At 41.7% G+C, this 17,544-nt stretch overlaps 1 protein-coding gene across 1 annotated transcript; it reads right to left on the bottom strand.

The window, feature by feature from the left end:
• Positions 1-128: 128 nt before the first annotated feature.
• On the bottom strand, positions 129-17,250 carry LOC127420323 (zinc finger protein 271-like). Its single transcript, XM_051662530.1, has 3 exons — positions 17,219-17,250; positions 16,609-17,146; positions 129-3,782 (listed from the first exon to the last, which is right to left on the bottom strand). The coding sequence occupies exons 2-3, from the start codon at positions 17,090-17,092 to the stop codon at positions 2,866-2,868; spliced, it is 1,401 nt and encodes a 466-aa protein (XP_051518490.1). The 5' UTR covers positions 17,093-17,146; positions 17,219-17,250; the 3' UTR covers positions 129-2,865.
• Positions 17,251-17,544: the final 294 nt, after the last annotated feature.

The raw sequence follows: 17,544 nt of genomic DNA on the forward strand, positions 1-17,544 counted from the left end.
CTGATTCGATATGGGATGCATAATTTTATCTTTAATTAAGGGAGGATCCCATATTTTTTGGGACAGGTGGCAACCCTAAACTTGAACAAACAGCATAACAATGATATTTTATACTTTTCTTTGCTCACTGTATTTTAATATGCATAAACAGTTCTATGTAATTTAAATACATCATTTTTACACACACTGCCTTGAAAAGCTATCCATCAGTCTTTTTGGATAAGTCTCTATCAACTTTGCACATGATGGAGCAAAATTAGCCCAACATTTTTTTAGGTCTCTCCAAAGATGTTCAATAGGGTTGAGGTCAGGACTCTGACTGGGCCACTCAAGGACATACATTTTCTTCATTTTAAGCCACTCCAGTGTTGCTCTGGCTTTGTGCTTTGGGTCATTGTCCTGCTGAAATACAAACTTCCCAATTTATCACTTTCTGGCAGAAGAAAGAAGGTTCTTATCCAAACTCTCTGTGTATTTTGCAGCATTAATAATCCCATATATCTTCACAAGACAGCCAGTCCCTGTTGTTGAAAAGCACCCCATAACATGATGCTGCTACCAGCGTGTTTCACTGTGGGGATGGTATATTGTTCATGTGCAGTGTTGGCTTTGCACCACACATACCATTAAGTGTTTAAGCCAAAAAGTTTCACTTTAGTCTCATCAGATCACAAGACCTTCAGCACATCTTTGAAGTATCCAAGTAACATATTGCAAAGTCTTTACAGGAAAGCATGGGCTTTGTTGCCTGCCAAGGCTTCTTACTAGCCACTCTGACGTACAGCCCCTTTTTGTGCAATAGTTTAGAGATTGTTGAGCCATGGACATCATTTTCAGTCACAACCAGTAATTAACTTTGTAATTATGAATTACAAATACCATGTTAGTTTTGTATTACATTTTTTCAATTGCATGAGGTTTTGGACATTTTTAAAATTTTGGCATACTGTAACAGCTGGGGGAAACGTCAAACTTTAATATTTTCTAAACTTGAAATCTGACACCAAATATTTTGAAAACTGCATTGGGAGCCGAGTACTTTTTCAATGCACTGTATATTAGAACTCGCCATTGACACATTTTTCTTTTAAATTTTAAGGGAAGCCTGCTCCCTTTAAAGGATTCAAAAGAATACAATTCCTGGTTCAATACAAGTTAAGCTCAATCGATCACATTTGTGGCATAATGTTACATTCATTTTGACTCATCCCTCCTTTTCTTTAAAAAAAGCCCACAAAAAAAAAATCACTTGAAATGGAAGTGATGGGGCCAATCCGTAAACGTTAAAATACTCACTGTTTCAAAAGTACAGCCACAAGATGTAAATAATACGCTTGATAAAGTTGCTTACTAACCTTTTTTGTGTACAGTTCTGTCCAATTTTACACCGACGTAATGCCATAAACCCTAAAACGACTGCAAAAACAATGTTTTAAACAACTTCACATATTAAATAATAGAAAAATATTAAAAGTACTTTCCTAAAATTATAAGCTTCACATTTTTCTGAAAATTGTGCCCATTCATTTTGATTACAGATGCCTCTCTGTAACAGCAACATTTGCTCTTTCGAGGAATGAGACAAAATAGCTTTATTGTAATCAACATTGTCACAAATGCTTTCGATTGTGCTATAACTTGTATTGATCCTGGAATATTCCTTTAAAGCATTCGCCACTGTTCAGAATAGAAAACTACACTCACCGCACTTTATTAGCAACACCTGCACACCTACTTATTCATGTGATATCTAATCAGCCAATCACGTGGCAGCAGTGCAGTGCATAAAATCATGTAGATAAGGGTCAGGAGATTCAGTTAATGTTCACATCAACCATCAGAATGGGAAAAATGTGATCTCAGTGATTTGGAGTGTGGCATAATTTTTGGTGCCAGATGGGCTGGTTTGAGTATTTCTGTAACTGCTGATCTCCTGGGATTTTCACACACAACAGTCTCTAGAATGTACTTAGAATGATGCCAAAAACAAAAAACATCCATTAAACCGCAGTTCGGCAGACGGAAACGCTCTGTTGATGAGAGAGGTCAACGGAGAATGGGCAAACTGGTTCGAGCTGACAGATAACTCGGCATAACATTTCAGAATGCACAACTCCTTGAACCTTGAGGCGAATGGGATACAACAGCTGAAGACCACATTGTGTTCCACTTCAGTCAGCCAAGAACAGAAAGCCGAGTCTGCAGTGGGCACAGGCTCACCAAAACTGGACAGTTGAAGACTGGAAAAACCAAGCCTAGTCTGATGAATCTCAATTTGATACAAAGCAAAAGTCATCTCAAACTGGTTTTATTAACATGATAATGAGTTCACTGTTCAGTGGTCTTCCCAGCCAAATCTGAATCCAATAGAACACCTTTGGGATGTGGTAGAACAGGAGATTCACAGAATGAATGTGAAACTGACGAATCTGCATAAATTAAGTGATGCAATCATGTCAACATGGACCAGAATCTCAAAGGAATGTTTCCAACATCTTGTGGTATCCATACCATAAAGAATTGAGGCTGTTTTGAGAGCAAAGGGAGGCCCTACCCAGTATTAGTATAGTGTTCCTAAAAAAGTGCTCAGTTAGTGTATGAACTCCAGAAAACACAAGCTGTGAAAATGAGAACCTTTATACAACTATATCATTGGGGGAAAAAAATAACTTCAACACATTTAGTGGGGTTTTGCTCACATCAGCACCTGGTCATCTGCAACACAAGAACAACAATACCGTACATACATAAAATGTTTTCATGACAGTTGTACACCATAATACCACCAATACGTGCATGTAGTCTAATGATTGAAGGTGCTGCTGTCTTGTGGTGGAGAAGAGTCATCACATTAATTAGATGAGACTATCCTGTATGAATTTTCTCATGTTTTTTTAGGCTTATTGACCAAGTGAAACTCTTTTCACAGTGTGAGCACTTGTAAGGTTTCTCTCCAGTATGAATTCTCTCGTGTGTTTTCAGGGAATTTAACTGAGTGAAACTCTTTTCACAGTGTGAGCACTTGTACGGTTTTTCTCCAGTATGAATTCTCTTATGTGTTTTCAGGTTTTGTGACAGATTGAAACTCTTTTCACAGTGTGAGCACTTGTATGGTTTTTCTCCAGTATGGATTCTCTCGTGTGTTCTCAGGGAATTTAACTGAGTGAAACTCTTTTCACAGTGTGAGCACTTGTACGGTTTTTCTCCGGTATGGATTCTCTCATGTGTTTTCAGGTTTTGCGACTGAATGAAACTCTTTTCACAGTGTGAGCACTTGTAAGGTTTCTCTCCAGTATGAATTCTCTTGTGTTTTATCAGGTGTTGTGACTGAATGAAACTCTTTCCACATGAAGAGCAGTTGTAAGGTTTCTCTCCAGTATGAATTCTTGAGTGTATTTTCAGGTTTTTTGACAGATTGAAACTCTTTCCACATGAAGAGCAGTTGTAAAGTTTCTTTCCAGTATGAATTCTCTCATGTTTTATCAGGTGTTGTGACTGAATGAAACTCTTTCCACATGAAGAGCAGTTGTAAGGTTTCTCTCCAGTATGAATTCTTTGGTGCCGTTTCAATGTGCTAGCTGTAGTTAAGGCCTTCCCACAGTATGAGCAAGTCAAAGTATTTTTGGCTGCTTTTCTTTGAGGCTTTTCTGGTGATAAATACTCCTTAGTCTTCGAAACACTCAAAGATTTTTCTCCAGTTGTGAAATCATGATGTTTCTGACACTGAAGTTTCTCATCCACTTCATTCAGCTCTTGACTTTCCTCTTTCACTTCCATCAGCTCTACAATAAACACAGTAAATGGACAAAAATCAATTCAAGAGGGAGAAATGTAAAAATAAATCAAATTGAACACTAATGTAATTTATGGCAAAGGCCCAGAATAAATGTATGATTTTTGCTGTGCAAAAGGTACATATTTATACTAGGGCTGTCAATCGATTAAAATTTTCGATTGGATAAATTACATGGTATGCCGATTAATTAATCAAATTAATCACAATTAATCGCATATATAAATATTTGCTGAGAAAGCCCCTCAAATAATAATTCAATATATAAAATAATTATAAAATACAATATATACTATATATATATATATATATATATATATATATATATATATATATATATATATATATATATATATATATATATATATATATATACACACACATATACACGCTAATTCAGATAATTAAAATACATTATTGTGGCAGACGAATAAAGCATTGATAAGACAATACAAAAAGTGGCTTTAGAAGGCAATATATTGTTTATTTCCAAATTACTGAACATATCATTGGCCTACAGTCCACACCAATCCATTTGCAATTGATTTCGTCAATCAGTCCGAGATTTATTATAAGAGCTTTTCTAAGGACACATCAATATATACGTGCATCAGATGGACACTTTTGGGGCACCTCACTCTGGTTGCGTTTTAACGTTTTTAGGTTGTTGTGAAACTTAGAAAAACATGTCTTGAGATCCCTGCGTTCGGATTTGCGCTCCAAGCTGTGTCTGAAAACAAGAACATGTTCTCATCTTGTGCTGTCAGTAAGTGTGGTTTGTTCTCTGTATAAGCTGTGTGTTGCCCATACAGCTGAAGTTTCGCTTACTGCCCCCTGGAGAAAACCGGTGGTACTTCAAGCTTGATTCATTCAGATGGAAGGAACATGATTCATTTTTTATATAATAAAATCTATACCATCAATTCTGGCCAATAACTGCATTTCATGATTATAGTCATTTAGACAATGTGAACCAGAGTCACAGAAACAAAGTCATACACGTTTGGAACAACATGAGGAAGAGTACATGATGACTGGACTTGTTACGATGTCATAATTTTCACATCGGTGCGGTGTCTGCATTCAAACTGACTATACCAGTAATACCACTGGTTGGATGCTAAATGGTGCTATGGGTTAATTTTCATCGCACAATAACGCAAGGCTGCAGTGAGGAGAATAAAACGCCTACCTGAACTAGGAAATCTGCTTCTCGCCGCCTCCTTTCATTGAGAAGTGTTACACTGGTGCTGAAACCCGGGAAAAGGTTTGAAGATGGACAGAAGTCGCCCCGTAGAGTCCTCCCAGTTGGCTGAGATCCTCCAAGCCCTCGTTGGTTTACATCGGAGCCACCAGCAATCCCTGCTTGAGCTCCGGCAAGATCAAGACCGCCGGTTTTTGGAGCTCATGCGCGCTCAAGCAGAGGACCGACAGGCGATCCGGAGCCTCCTCAGCCAGGAGGCATCCCAAGCCGTGACCCCGGACACCCACACGCCTTTACCCCCGCCTGCGTTACAGAAGATGGGGGCGGCGGACGACCCAGAGGCGTTCCTGGATCTGTTCGAACGCACCGCCGAGATCTGGGGCTGGCCGCTCGGTGGGAGGTGGGAGGCCCTACTCATCCCGCTACTGTCCGGGGAAGCCCAGCTCACGGCTCAACAACTGCCAGCGACGAGCCTCCTGGCTTACGGAGACTTAAAGAAAGCCATCCTGCAACGGGTTGGTCAGAGTCCGGAAGAAAGTCATCAACTCTTCCGGAGCCTGAAGCTGGAGAGCTCCGACCGCCCGTTTGCCTTCGCCCAACGGCTCCTCGACGCCTGCCGCAGATGGTTGCTAGCGGGGACCGTGGCATCGATCAGGTGGTACTGGAGCAATTAATACAACGACTGCCAAAGGGGACGGCGGAGTGGGTCCAGTGCCACAGCCCGGCGTCGCTGGAGGAAGCCGTCCGGCTTGCGGAGGACCACATGGTGGCGATCCCGAGGGCGGAAGAGCCCTCCCACTCTCTCTCTCTCTTCCCCGTCTCATTCCCCTCCCCTCTCTCCTCTCGTTCTGCTCTCTCTCCAGGTTCCGTTCCTGCCCCATGCAGACGAGGAGGACTTCAGCCACTGAGACCAGTTCCCCAGGTGTGGGAGGCGAAATCTTCCCCTATCCCGATGTCCCGCCGCTCTCTCCCTCGGGGAGACGCAAGTGCGGGCGTAGTGCCTGGGCCAGCCTGCTGAAGGTGCGGGGACCCGGACCACTTCCGGGATCAGTGCCCTCTGATGAAGCTGGGGACGGTGGTGCGGGTCTCTGACCTCCCACAGGCTGCCCCCGACCGGGCCGGAGCGTACCGGATACCGGTAAGTGTCAAGGGGGGTACTCACCAAGCGTTGGTGGACACCGGGTGTAATCAAACCACTATCCACCAACGCTTGGTTCAACCTGAGGCATTGGGCACAAGTAAAACGGTGAGGGTGAAATGTGTGCACGGGGATATTCATAAGTATCCGGTGGTGACCCTGACGATTAAATTCCGGGGAAAAAAGCATAGAGTGGAGGCCGCGGTTAGTTCCCGCCTCACCCATCCGCTGATTTTGGGGACTGATTGGCCTGATTTTAGAGTTTTATTAAAGGGAATTTGTGCGGATGGGTCCTGTATGAAGTTAGGGAGATGTGCAATGTGCGATGCTCTGGCAGGGGAGGCAGAGCCGGGGTGTCCTCGGCAGCTCCACGTCATAATGACGAGAGATGGGGAGAGGCTGCAGCCTGAGGTCCAGAGCGCTCTGGAGCAGGTTTTCATCAAGGATGTCTCTGTACATTGCCGCATTCATCTTTCCCTCAATCCTGATTAGTCCCCCAGTTCCTGCCGCTGAAAAACATCCCCACAGCATGATGCTGCCACCACCATGCTTCACTGTAGGGATGGTATTGGCCAGGTGATGAGCGATGCCTGGTTTCCTCCAGACATGACACTTGCCATTCAGGCCAAAGAGTTCAATCTTTGTTTCATCAGACCAGAGAATTTTGTTTCTCATGGTCTGAGTCCTTCAGGTGCCTTTTGGCAAACTCCAGGCGGGCTGTCATGTGCCTTTTACTGAGGAGTGGCTTCCGTCTGGCCACTCTACCATACAGGCCTGATTGGTGGAGTGCTGCAGAGATGGTTGTTCTTCTGGAAGGTTCTCCTCTCTCCACAGAGAAACGCTGAAGTTCTTGGTCACCTCCCTGACTAAGGCCCTTCTCCCCCGATCGCTCAGTTTGGCCAGGCGGCTAGCTCTAGGAAGAGTCCTGGTGGTTCCAAACTTCTTCCATTTACGGATGATGGAGGCCACTGTGCTCATTGGGACCTTCAATGCTGCAGAAATTTTTCTGTACCCTTCCCCAGATCTGTGCCTCGATACAATCTTGTCTCGGAGGTCTACAGACAATTCCTTGGACTTCATGGCTTGGTTTGTGCTCTGACATGCACTGTTAACTGTGGGACCTTATAGAGACAGGTGTGTGCCTTTCCAAATCATGTCCAATCAACTGAATTTATCACAGGTGGACTCCAATCAAGTTGTAGAAACATCAAGGATGATCAGTGGAAACAGGATGCACCTGAGCTTCAAACAAACTTCTTTCACGTTGTCATTATGGGGTATTGTTTGTAGAATTTTGAGGAAAATAATGAATTTAAATCCATATTGGAATAAGGCTGTAACATAACAAAATGTGGAAAAAGCAAAGTGATTTGAATACTTTCCGGATGCACTGTATATATATATATATATATATATATATATATATATATATATATATATATATATACACACACACACACACAGTTGTGCTCAAAAGTTTGCATTCCCTGGCAGAAATTGTGAAATTTTGGCACTGATTTTGAAAATATGACTGATCGTGCAAAAGACTATCTTTTATTTAAGCATAGTGATCATATGAAGCCATTTATCATCACATAGTTGTTTGGCTCCTTTTTAAATCATAATGATAACAGAAATCACCCAAATGGCCCTGATCACAAGTTTACATACCCTTGAATGTTTGGCCTTGTTACAGACACACAAGGTGACACACACAGGTTTAAATGGCAATTAAAGGTTAATTTCCCACACCTGTGGCTTTTTAAATTGCAATTAGTGCCTGTGTATAAATAGTCAATGAGTTTGTTAGCTCTCATGTGGATGCACTGAGCAGGCTAGATACTGAGCCATGGGGAGCAGAAAAGAACTGTCAAAAGACATGCGTAACAAGGTAATGGAAATATATAAAGATGGAAAAGGATATAAAAAGATATCCAAAGCCTTGAAAATGCCAGTCAGTACTGTTCAATCACTTATTAAGAAGTGGAAAATTCGGGAATCTCTTGATACCAAGCCAAGGTCAGGTAGACCAAGAAAGATTTCAGCCACAACTGCCAGAAGAATTGTTCGGGATACAAAGAAAAACCCACAGGTAACCTCAGGAGAAATACAGGCTGCTCTGGAAAAAGACGGTGTGGTTGTTTCAAGGAGCACAATATGACAATATACTTGAACAAAAATGAGCTGCATGGTTGAGCTGCCAGAAAGAAGCCTTTACTGCACCAATGCCACAAAAAAGCCCAGTTACAATTTGCCCGACAACACCTTGACATGCCTCACAGCTTCTGGCACACTGTAATTTGGAGTGACGAGACCAAAATAGAGCTTTATGGTCACAACCATAAGCATATGTTTGGAGAGGGGTCAACAAGGCCTACAGTGAAAAGAATACCATCCCCACTTTGAAGCATGGTGGTGGCTCACTGATGTTTTGGGGGTGTGTGAGCTCTAAAGGCACGGGGAATCTTGTGAAAATTGATGGCAAGATGAATGCAGCATGTTATCAGAAAATACTGGCAGACAATTTGCATTCTTCTGCGCATGGGACGCTCTTGGACTTTCCAGCATGACAATGACCCTAAGCACAAGACCATGTTGACCCTCCAGTGGTTACAGCAGAAAAAGGTGAAGGTTCTGGAGTGGCCATCACAGTCTCCTGACCTTAATATCATCAAGCCACTCTGGGGAGATCTCAAATGTGCGGTTCATGCAAGACGACCAAAGACTTTGCATGACCTGGAGGCATTCTGCCAAGACAAATGGGCAGCTATACCACCTGCAAGAATTTGGGGCCTCATAGACAACTATTACAAAAGACTGCACGCTGTCATTGATGCTAAAGGGGGCAATACACAGTATTAAGAACTAAGGGTATGCAGACTTTTTAACAGGGGTCATTAAATTTTTTTTCTTTGTTGCCATGTTTTTATGATTGTGCCATTCTGTTATAACCTACAGTTGAATATGAATCCCGTAAGAAATAAAAGAAATGTGTTTTGCCTGCTTACTCATGTTTTCTTTAAACACGGTACATATATTACCAATTCTCCAAGGGTATGCAAACTTTTGAGCACAACTGTTTATATATTTATATATACACACAAACACACATACATATGAGATCAAGCTTTTGACACTTAGGACAATTGAGGGACTATTACACAAGGTGCAACATTCACTGATGCTCAAGACAACATACTACTATATGCATACTATACTTTCTGTAAATATCTGTAATGTAGATTCTGAAGAGCAGTACTAAATAAAAATAATATTTAATCTCTTATATTTGTATAAATTATGAAAGGGGTGTGAACATTTACAAGATAAAAGGGGATGCAAACTTATAACCTCCAATTAATGGGTTATCAGCTGTCTTCCTTCTGCTTTCTATCTTGATTCTGAACAGCTAAATCTAAATTGAGCAATTCTGTGATTTGGCGACTAAAGACAGCCATTTGGCTCCTTAAAGGAATAGTTCACCCAAAAATGAAAATTTGCTGATAATTTACTCACCCTCAGGCCATCCAAGATGCATCTGAGTTTCTTTCTTCATCAAAAAAGAATTTAAGATTTTTAGGATTTCATTTCAGGCCTCCTCCTTTAAACAGTGCAAGTAAATGTACTCCATTTTTTTAACGGTCCAAAATGCATATTTAGGGTGCATCAAAATAATCCATACGACTGATTATTTTTAGAAACAAAACAATACTTATATACTTTTTAACTACAAATGTTCGCTTCTGTACATCTCTGTGATGCGTGCTCATGAGAGGTATTCTTTCCTGGTGATAATTTTTTTTCTGGAAAGAAAAATACATAAATGAAGATGAAAGCCAAAATAATAAATGCCATGAATATTTACAGAGTAATCCCCACTATTTTGTAGAGGGGGGTCAAAATGGCAATTTTCACCTATGATTTTGGAGCAAAACCACAGATAAAAAAATATATATATATCCTTAGAAAAGTAGCAGCATCATTATTTGTTACTAAAATCAAATGACTTTAGCAATTTTTCCAAAGTTTCCATGCTTGTAACTCAAGAAGTATTAAAGATATCTTATTATCCTTTTAGATTTTGGTTCAGAACAAACTTTTCTTTTGGTGTCTTAATGTATAAGGCCCTATATATTTCAGTCACAGAGAAATGGGGATCTCAATGTGGCTCCATGTGCAAATTGTTGAATTTTACCCATTTTCAATGATCGAAAACCAAATGTGGGTCATTTTGTATAAAGCTGATACTTACTGTATTTAAAGAGGATTGTCCAAAGAACAAATAATGCTGAAACCAGAAATGTACCTTTATTTATTCAACTTGACCATTTCAGTGTATTTTTGGCACTCAGACATTGTTAAAAATTGGTATGTTCTATGCAATTGTTCTGAGAGAGGGAAACAAGAAACATTTCTATTTTCAACATTATTTGTTCTTCAGACATTCCTCTTTAAAAGACAAAAAGTATCAGCTGTATGCAAAGTGGTTTTACATTTGGTTTTTGACCACTGAAAATGTGTAAAATTTAACAATTTACTCATGGAGCCACATTAAGAGCACAGTATCTCTGGGATTCAACCATATAGGACCTTAAAAATGAAGATACCAAAAGAAAAGATTGTTCTGAACCAGAATCTCAAAAGAATATTACTTCTTGACACTTCTTGAGTTACAGGCACGCCAACTTTGGAAAAAGAACATGAAAAGTGCTTTTTCCCATTTTTGAACTGTCACCATTGGCATATAATGCAACAAGTCAAATCAAATCAAATCAAATCACTTTATTGTCACACAGCCATATACACAAGTGCAATGGTGTGTGAAATTCTTGGGTGCAGTTCCGATCAACATAGCAGTCGTGACAGTGATGAGACATATACCAATTTACAATAACATCAAATTAACACAACACAATTTAAACATCTGTTATACATAATTACACTCAACTTAAAACATCACATTAACACAACACAATTTAAGCATCTGTTATACACATAATTACACTCAACTTAAAACATCAAATTAACACAACACAATTTAAACATCTGTTATACATAATTACACAAAACATTAAATTAACAACACAATTTAAACATCTGTTATACACATAATTACACTCAACAATATACAAATAATAACATACACTGTACAGTATACAATATGCTGTTTTTGTTTTTTTGTTTTTTACTATATAGATACTATATAGGTACACATTATTCAATAAAAATTAAAATATATATAAAAAAAGTATATATATATATATATATATATATATATATATATATAGAATGTACAGTATTGTACTGTATTGACATTCAGGCTGTCGGTTGATAGTCAGTTGTTAAGAGAGACATAATATAATAACAGTAATATAATTTATGACAGTCCGGTGTGAGATAAAAGAGGAATAAAGTGCAGGGCTGATGTATTTTGATCGTGGGAGATCAAGAGTTCAGAAGTCTGATTGCTTGGGGGAAGAAGCTGTCATGGAGTCGGCTGGTGCGGGTCCTGATGCTGCGATACCGCCTACCTGATGGTAGCAGTGAGAACAGCCCATGGCTCGGGTGGCTGGAGTCTCTGATGATCCTCCGAGCTTTTTTCACACACCACCTTGTATATATTTCCTGGAGGGAGGGAAGCTCACCTCCGATGATGTGTTTGGCAGTTCGCACCACCCTTTGCAGTGCTTTGCGGTTGTGGGCGGTGCTATTGCCGTACCAGGCGGAGATACAGCCAGTCAGGATGCTCTCCACAGTGCAGGTGTAGAACCGTGTGAGGATGTGGCGGTTCATTCCAAACTTCCTCAGCCGTCTCAGGAAGAAGAGGCGCTGATGAGCCTTCTTCACAACGACTTCAGTGTGGACGGACCATGTGAGTTCCTCAGTGATGTGGACACCCAGGAACTTGAAGCTGCTGACTCTCTCCACTGGTGCTCCATTGATGGTGATGGGACTGTGTTCTCTGTCTTTTCTTCTGAAGTCCACCACAAGCTCCTTTGTCTTACTGACGTTGAGGGAGAGGTTGTGCTCCTGACACCAGTGTGTCAGAGTGTGCACCTCCTCTCTGTAGGCTGTTTCATCATTGTCAGTGATCAGACCTACCACCGTCGTGTCATCAGCAAACTTAATGATGGCATTGGAGTTATGTGTTGCCACACAGTCATGTGTGTACAGGGAATACAGTAGTGGGCTGAGAACACAGCCCTGCGGGGCTCCAGTGTTGAGGGTCAGTGATGAGGAGATGTTGCTGCCTATTCTAACCACCTGGCGTCTGCTTGACAGGAAGTCCAGGATCCAGCTGCACAGCGAGCTGTTTAAGCCCAGAGCCCGGAGTTTCTCATCTAGCTTGGAGGGCACTATGGTGTTGAATGCTGAGCTGTAGTCTACAAACAACATTCTCACATAAGTGTTCTTTTTTTCCAGGTGGGAGAGAGCAGTGTGTATTGTAGATGCAATGGCATCATCAGTGGAGCGGTTGTTGCGGTATGCAAACTGCAGCGGGTCAAGATTGAGTGGTAATACAGAGCAGATGTAATCTCTGATTAGTCTCTCAAAACATTTGCTGATGATGGGGGTCAGAGCAACAGGACGCCAGTCCATTAAACACGTTATTTTTGATTGTTTTGGAACAGGCACAATGGTGGATGTTTTAAAGCATGTGGGGACTACAGACAAAGAGAGGGAAAGGTTGAAAATGTCCGTAAAAACACCAGCCAGCTGGTTCGCGCACGCTCTGATGACGCGGCCCGGAATGCCGTCTGGACCCGCGGCTTTGCGGATATTCACCCGTCGGAAGGATCGGGTTACATCCGCTACAGAGACGGAGAGTGAACTAACCTCTGTAGCTTCAGCCGCGAGAGCTCTCTCCGCGAGGGCGGTGTTATTTCCCTCGAAACGAGCATAAAAAGTATTTAGCTCATCCGGTAGAGAGGCAGCGGTGTTCATGGCGGAGTTTTTATTCCCTTTAAAGTCCGTGATGATGTTAATTCCCTGCCACATGCTTCTAGAGTTGGTGGTGTTAAACTGTCCTTCAATCTTGCTCCTGTACTGGCGTTTTGCTGTTTTGATAGTTTTTCGGAGGGCATAACTGGCTTGTTTATGCTCCTCCGCGTTCCCGGAATTAAAAGCGGAGGTCCGCACATTAAGTGCCGCGCGAACATCGCTATTGATCCACGGCTTCTGATTCGGATAGATTCGCACAGTTCTGGTCGGAATCACTTCCTCTACGCACGTTCTGATGAAACACATTACGCTATCAGCGTAAAGCTCGATATCGTCATCAGAGGCGGACCGGAACATCTCCCAGTCCGTGCGATCAAAACAGTCTTGTAGCGTAGAGTCTGATTGGTCCGACCAGCACTGGATCGTTCTGAGGGTGGGTGCTTCCTGTTTCAATTTCTGCCTGTAAGCGGGCAGAAGCAGAATGGAAGAGTGGTCCGATTTGCCAAATGGTGGGCGGGGGAGGGATTTGTAGCCATCCCGGAACGGAGAGTAGCAATGGTCCAAAACCCGGTCCCCTCGTGTGTTGAAACTAATGTGCTGGTGATATTTTGGTGCGACTGATTTTAAACTGGCTTTATTAAAGTCCCCGGTCACAATGAACGCGGCCTCAGGGTGCGCGGTTTCCTGCTCACTTATACTCCCATACAGTTCCTTGAGTGCCCGGTCTGTGTCGGCTTGTGGGGGAATGTACACAGCAGTGATAATGACCGCTGTGAATTCCCTCGGTAGCCAGAATGGTCGACACAGAAGCATAAGAAATTCCAGATCAGGAGAACAGAAAGACTTGATGGAATGTACGTTCCTCTGATCACACCAGGATTTGTTGATCATAAAACATACACCACCTCCTCTAGTTTTACCTGAGAGGTCTTTCGCTCTGTCCGCTCGGAGCATGGAGAACCCCGCGGGTTCAATGGCTGAGTCTGGAATCTCCGCAGACATCCAAGTTTCCGTAAGGCAGATAATGCAGCAGTCCCTCGTCTCTCGTTGGAAAGAGATCCGCGCTTTCAGCTCTCAGAGCTTGTTATCCAGAGACTGAACATTTGCCAGTAGAATAGTGGGTAGCGGGGGTCGATTTGCGCGGTGTCTTACTCTGATGAGAACGCCGGCTCTGTTTCCCCTTTTCCTCCTGCGTTTCCGCGGCCGTGCTGCCCAGACAAAGGGCTCCGCTTGCGTGTTTGTAAACAGCGGGTCGGCATTGAGGAATGTGAAGTCCGGTTTTCGGTGTGAGATCGCTGAACCAATGTCCAAAAGTGTTTGTCTGTCGTAGACAATAAGGCAGACAACATCCAAGACAAAAAACATAAGAATTGTAAACAAAACAAACAAACCATTGCTATGTTGTGTCGGAGCTCGCAACGCAGCAGCCATATTCGGCGCCATCTTGAGTATTGCTTTAAGTCAACTGGTTTTAATAAGAGACCTATCAATCTCTGTGTAAAAATAAAATAAAGATGCTGCTACCTTTCTAAGGTTATTTTTTTTTATCTTTGGTTTTGCTCCAAAATCATAGGTGAAAATTACCATTTTGACCCTCAAAAAAAGAATTGTGGACCTCCACAAGTCTAGTTCATCCTTGGGAGCAATTTCCAAATGCCTGAAGGTGCCACATTCATCTGTACAAACAATAGTACGCAAGTATAAACAACATGGGACCACGCAGCCATCATACCGCTCAGGAAGGAGACGCATTCTGTCTCCTAGAAATGAACGTAGTTTGGTGCGAAAGGTGCAAATCAATCTCAGAACAACAGCAAATAACCTTGTGAAGATGCTGGAGGAAATCGGTAGACATGTATCTATATCCACAGTAAAATGAGTCCTATATCGATATAACATGAAAGGCTGCTCAACAAGGAAGAAGCCACTGCTCCAAAACCACCATAAAAAAGCCAGACTACAGTTTGCAAGTGCACATGACGACAAAGATCTTACTTTTTGGAGAAATGTCCTCTGGTCTGATGAAACAAAAATGTAACTGTTTGGCCATAATGACCATCTTTATGTTTCAAGGAAAAAGGGTGAGGCTTGCAAGCCGAAGAACACCATCCCAACCGTGAAGCATCATGTTGTGGGGGTGCTTTGCTGCAGGAGGGACTGGTGCACTTCACAAAATAGATGGCATCATGAGGAAGGAAAATTATGTGGATATATTGAAGCAACATCTAAAAAAATCAGCCAGGAAGTTAAATCTCCATTGCAAATGGGTCTTCCAAATGGACAATGACCCCAAGCATACCTCCAAAGTTGTGGCAATATGTCTTAAGGAAAACAAAGTCAAGGTATTGGAGTGGCCATCACAAAGCCCTGACCTCAATATGGTAGAAAATTTGTGGGCAGAACTGAAAAAGTGTGTGCGAGCAAGGAGGCCTACAAACCTGACTCAGTTACACCAGTTCTGCCTGGAGGAATGGGCCAAAATTTCAGCTACTTATTATGAGAAGCCTTTGGAAGGCTACCCAAAACGTTTGACCCAAGTTAAACAATTTAAAGGCAATGCTACCAAATACTAACAAAGTGTATGTAAACTTCTGACCCACTGGGAATGTGATGAAAGATATAAAACTGAAAGAAATAATTCTCTCTGCTATTATTCTGACATTTCACATTCTTAAAATAAAGTAGTGATCCTAACTGACCTAAGACAGGGAATGTTTTCTATTATTAAATCTCAGGAATTTAGAAAAACTGAGTTTAAATGTATTTGGCTAAGGTGTACATAAACATCAGACTTCAACTGTACCCTCATATGTATCTGTTTTTAAATTCTTTTTTAAATTGTTGATTGTTCTATTTTTTTCTGTCTTGGCTATCTGTCAGTTTGTGTCTTATTTTTTATTTCTTTACGTTCAGTTGTTATGTGAATAGTATTTGAGACCTGTTTAACTAACAATGCAATTGTGCGTTTTATGTGTTATTCATTGATAATAAAGAATTAACAAAAAAGACCTTCTCTTTCATGGATGCTGTTAGATTGGTGTCATTTTCTGATGCAGCCAAAATTAAACTGACAAGCATACTATTGTGTTAATATTTATATTCAGGGTTTTTTTTGGGGGGGGGGGGGGTCTTATCACGTGGCTTGTTGAACACATTGCCACGGAGACATAGCGCGTTCAGAAACAACGCCGCGGCATCCACGCTCAACTCACCACGCGCCCCACCGTAAATGAACCACATAATAGCGACCACGAGGAGGTTACCCCATGTGACTCTACCCTACCTAGCAACCAGGCCAATTTGGTTGCTTAGGAGACCTGGCTGGAGTCACTCAGCACGCCCTGGATTAGAACTAGCGAACTCCAGGGGTGGTAGCCAGCGTCTTTTACCACTGAGCTACCCAGTTTTTATGGTTATCTGTTTGATACTGTCATAAAACACCTTGTTACATGTACTGTAGTATCTTGGCTCATCTTTGTTGTACGCATTTTGTCCTGAAAATGAAAAACAACATAAAAGGAAGAAACTCACCTGAAGGAACTAAATCATCTTCATCACGGTGTTCCTCTTCTTTTATCTCCTCCTGCTTCACTTCGATCTTCACAGGTGTCTGCAGCATCTGCTGTTCTCCAGCATTACAGACAGAAATCTGAGACTCTGTGGAGGTTTGATCATCATCATCATCATCATCTTCACTACTCTGTTGTTCCTCTACTTTGATTTCTACTCTCATCTTCATCATGTTCCTGCAGTCCAGCAGCTTCACTAAACACATCTTCACTGGTATCTGCAGCATCTGCTGTTCTCCAGCGTTACAGACAGAAGTCAGAGGCTCTGTGGAGGTTTGATCACCCTGATTACCATCAGTAGAACAGAGTAAAGTGAGCTGTGAGTCCTGTGTGTCTCTGGATCTCTGTTCAGAGAGTTTGTCCAGCAGTCGCTGTGGTGTGGACTGATCTCTGCCGGTCCACACTGAATCCTGACATTCTGAGGAGGTCTCATCAGTCACACACATTGAAGATTGACAGGAAACCTTTTCCAGCTCCTGACAAACACAACACAATCACATCTGCGCTGTTCATCATATCACATCATTTGAAAGCTTACAATGTCATCTTTAAGGATTAAATGCATGTTTAACCTGTAACCTGTCCTCTCTCTCCATCAGTTTTGTCTTCAGTGACATCACCTCTTTCTTCAGCTGAGAGATTTCTGTGATGAAATCATCAATATTCAGCATGGACAGATCAGATTTAAAGCAGATCACATCCACCTATTGTCTCAAGATGAACATCTGAACACAAAAACATCATCATTATAATGGACTGACATTCATCAAACTCAAAAAGATTATATTATTATATACAAGAACAAATCTGTAAAATATAAATAAATAAAAAACTTTGTTTCTGAGACGGTCTACACATACATGTTTGCTTTATGTTTGGATTCATTTACCTGCCAGCA

Source organism: Myxocyprinus asiaticus, chromosome 29 (genome assembly GCF_019703515.2).
Source record: "Myxocyprinus asiaticus isolate MX2 ecotype Aquarium Trade chromosome 29, UBuf_Myxa_2, whole genome shotgun sequence".
Classification (NCBI taxonomy): Eukaryota; Metazoa; Chordata; class Actinopteri; order Cypriniformes; family Catostomidae; genus Myxocyprinus; species Myxocyprinus asiaticus.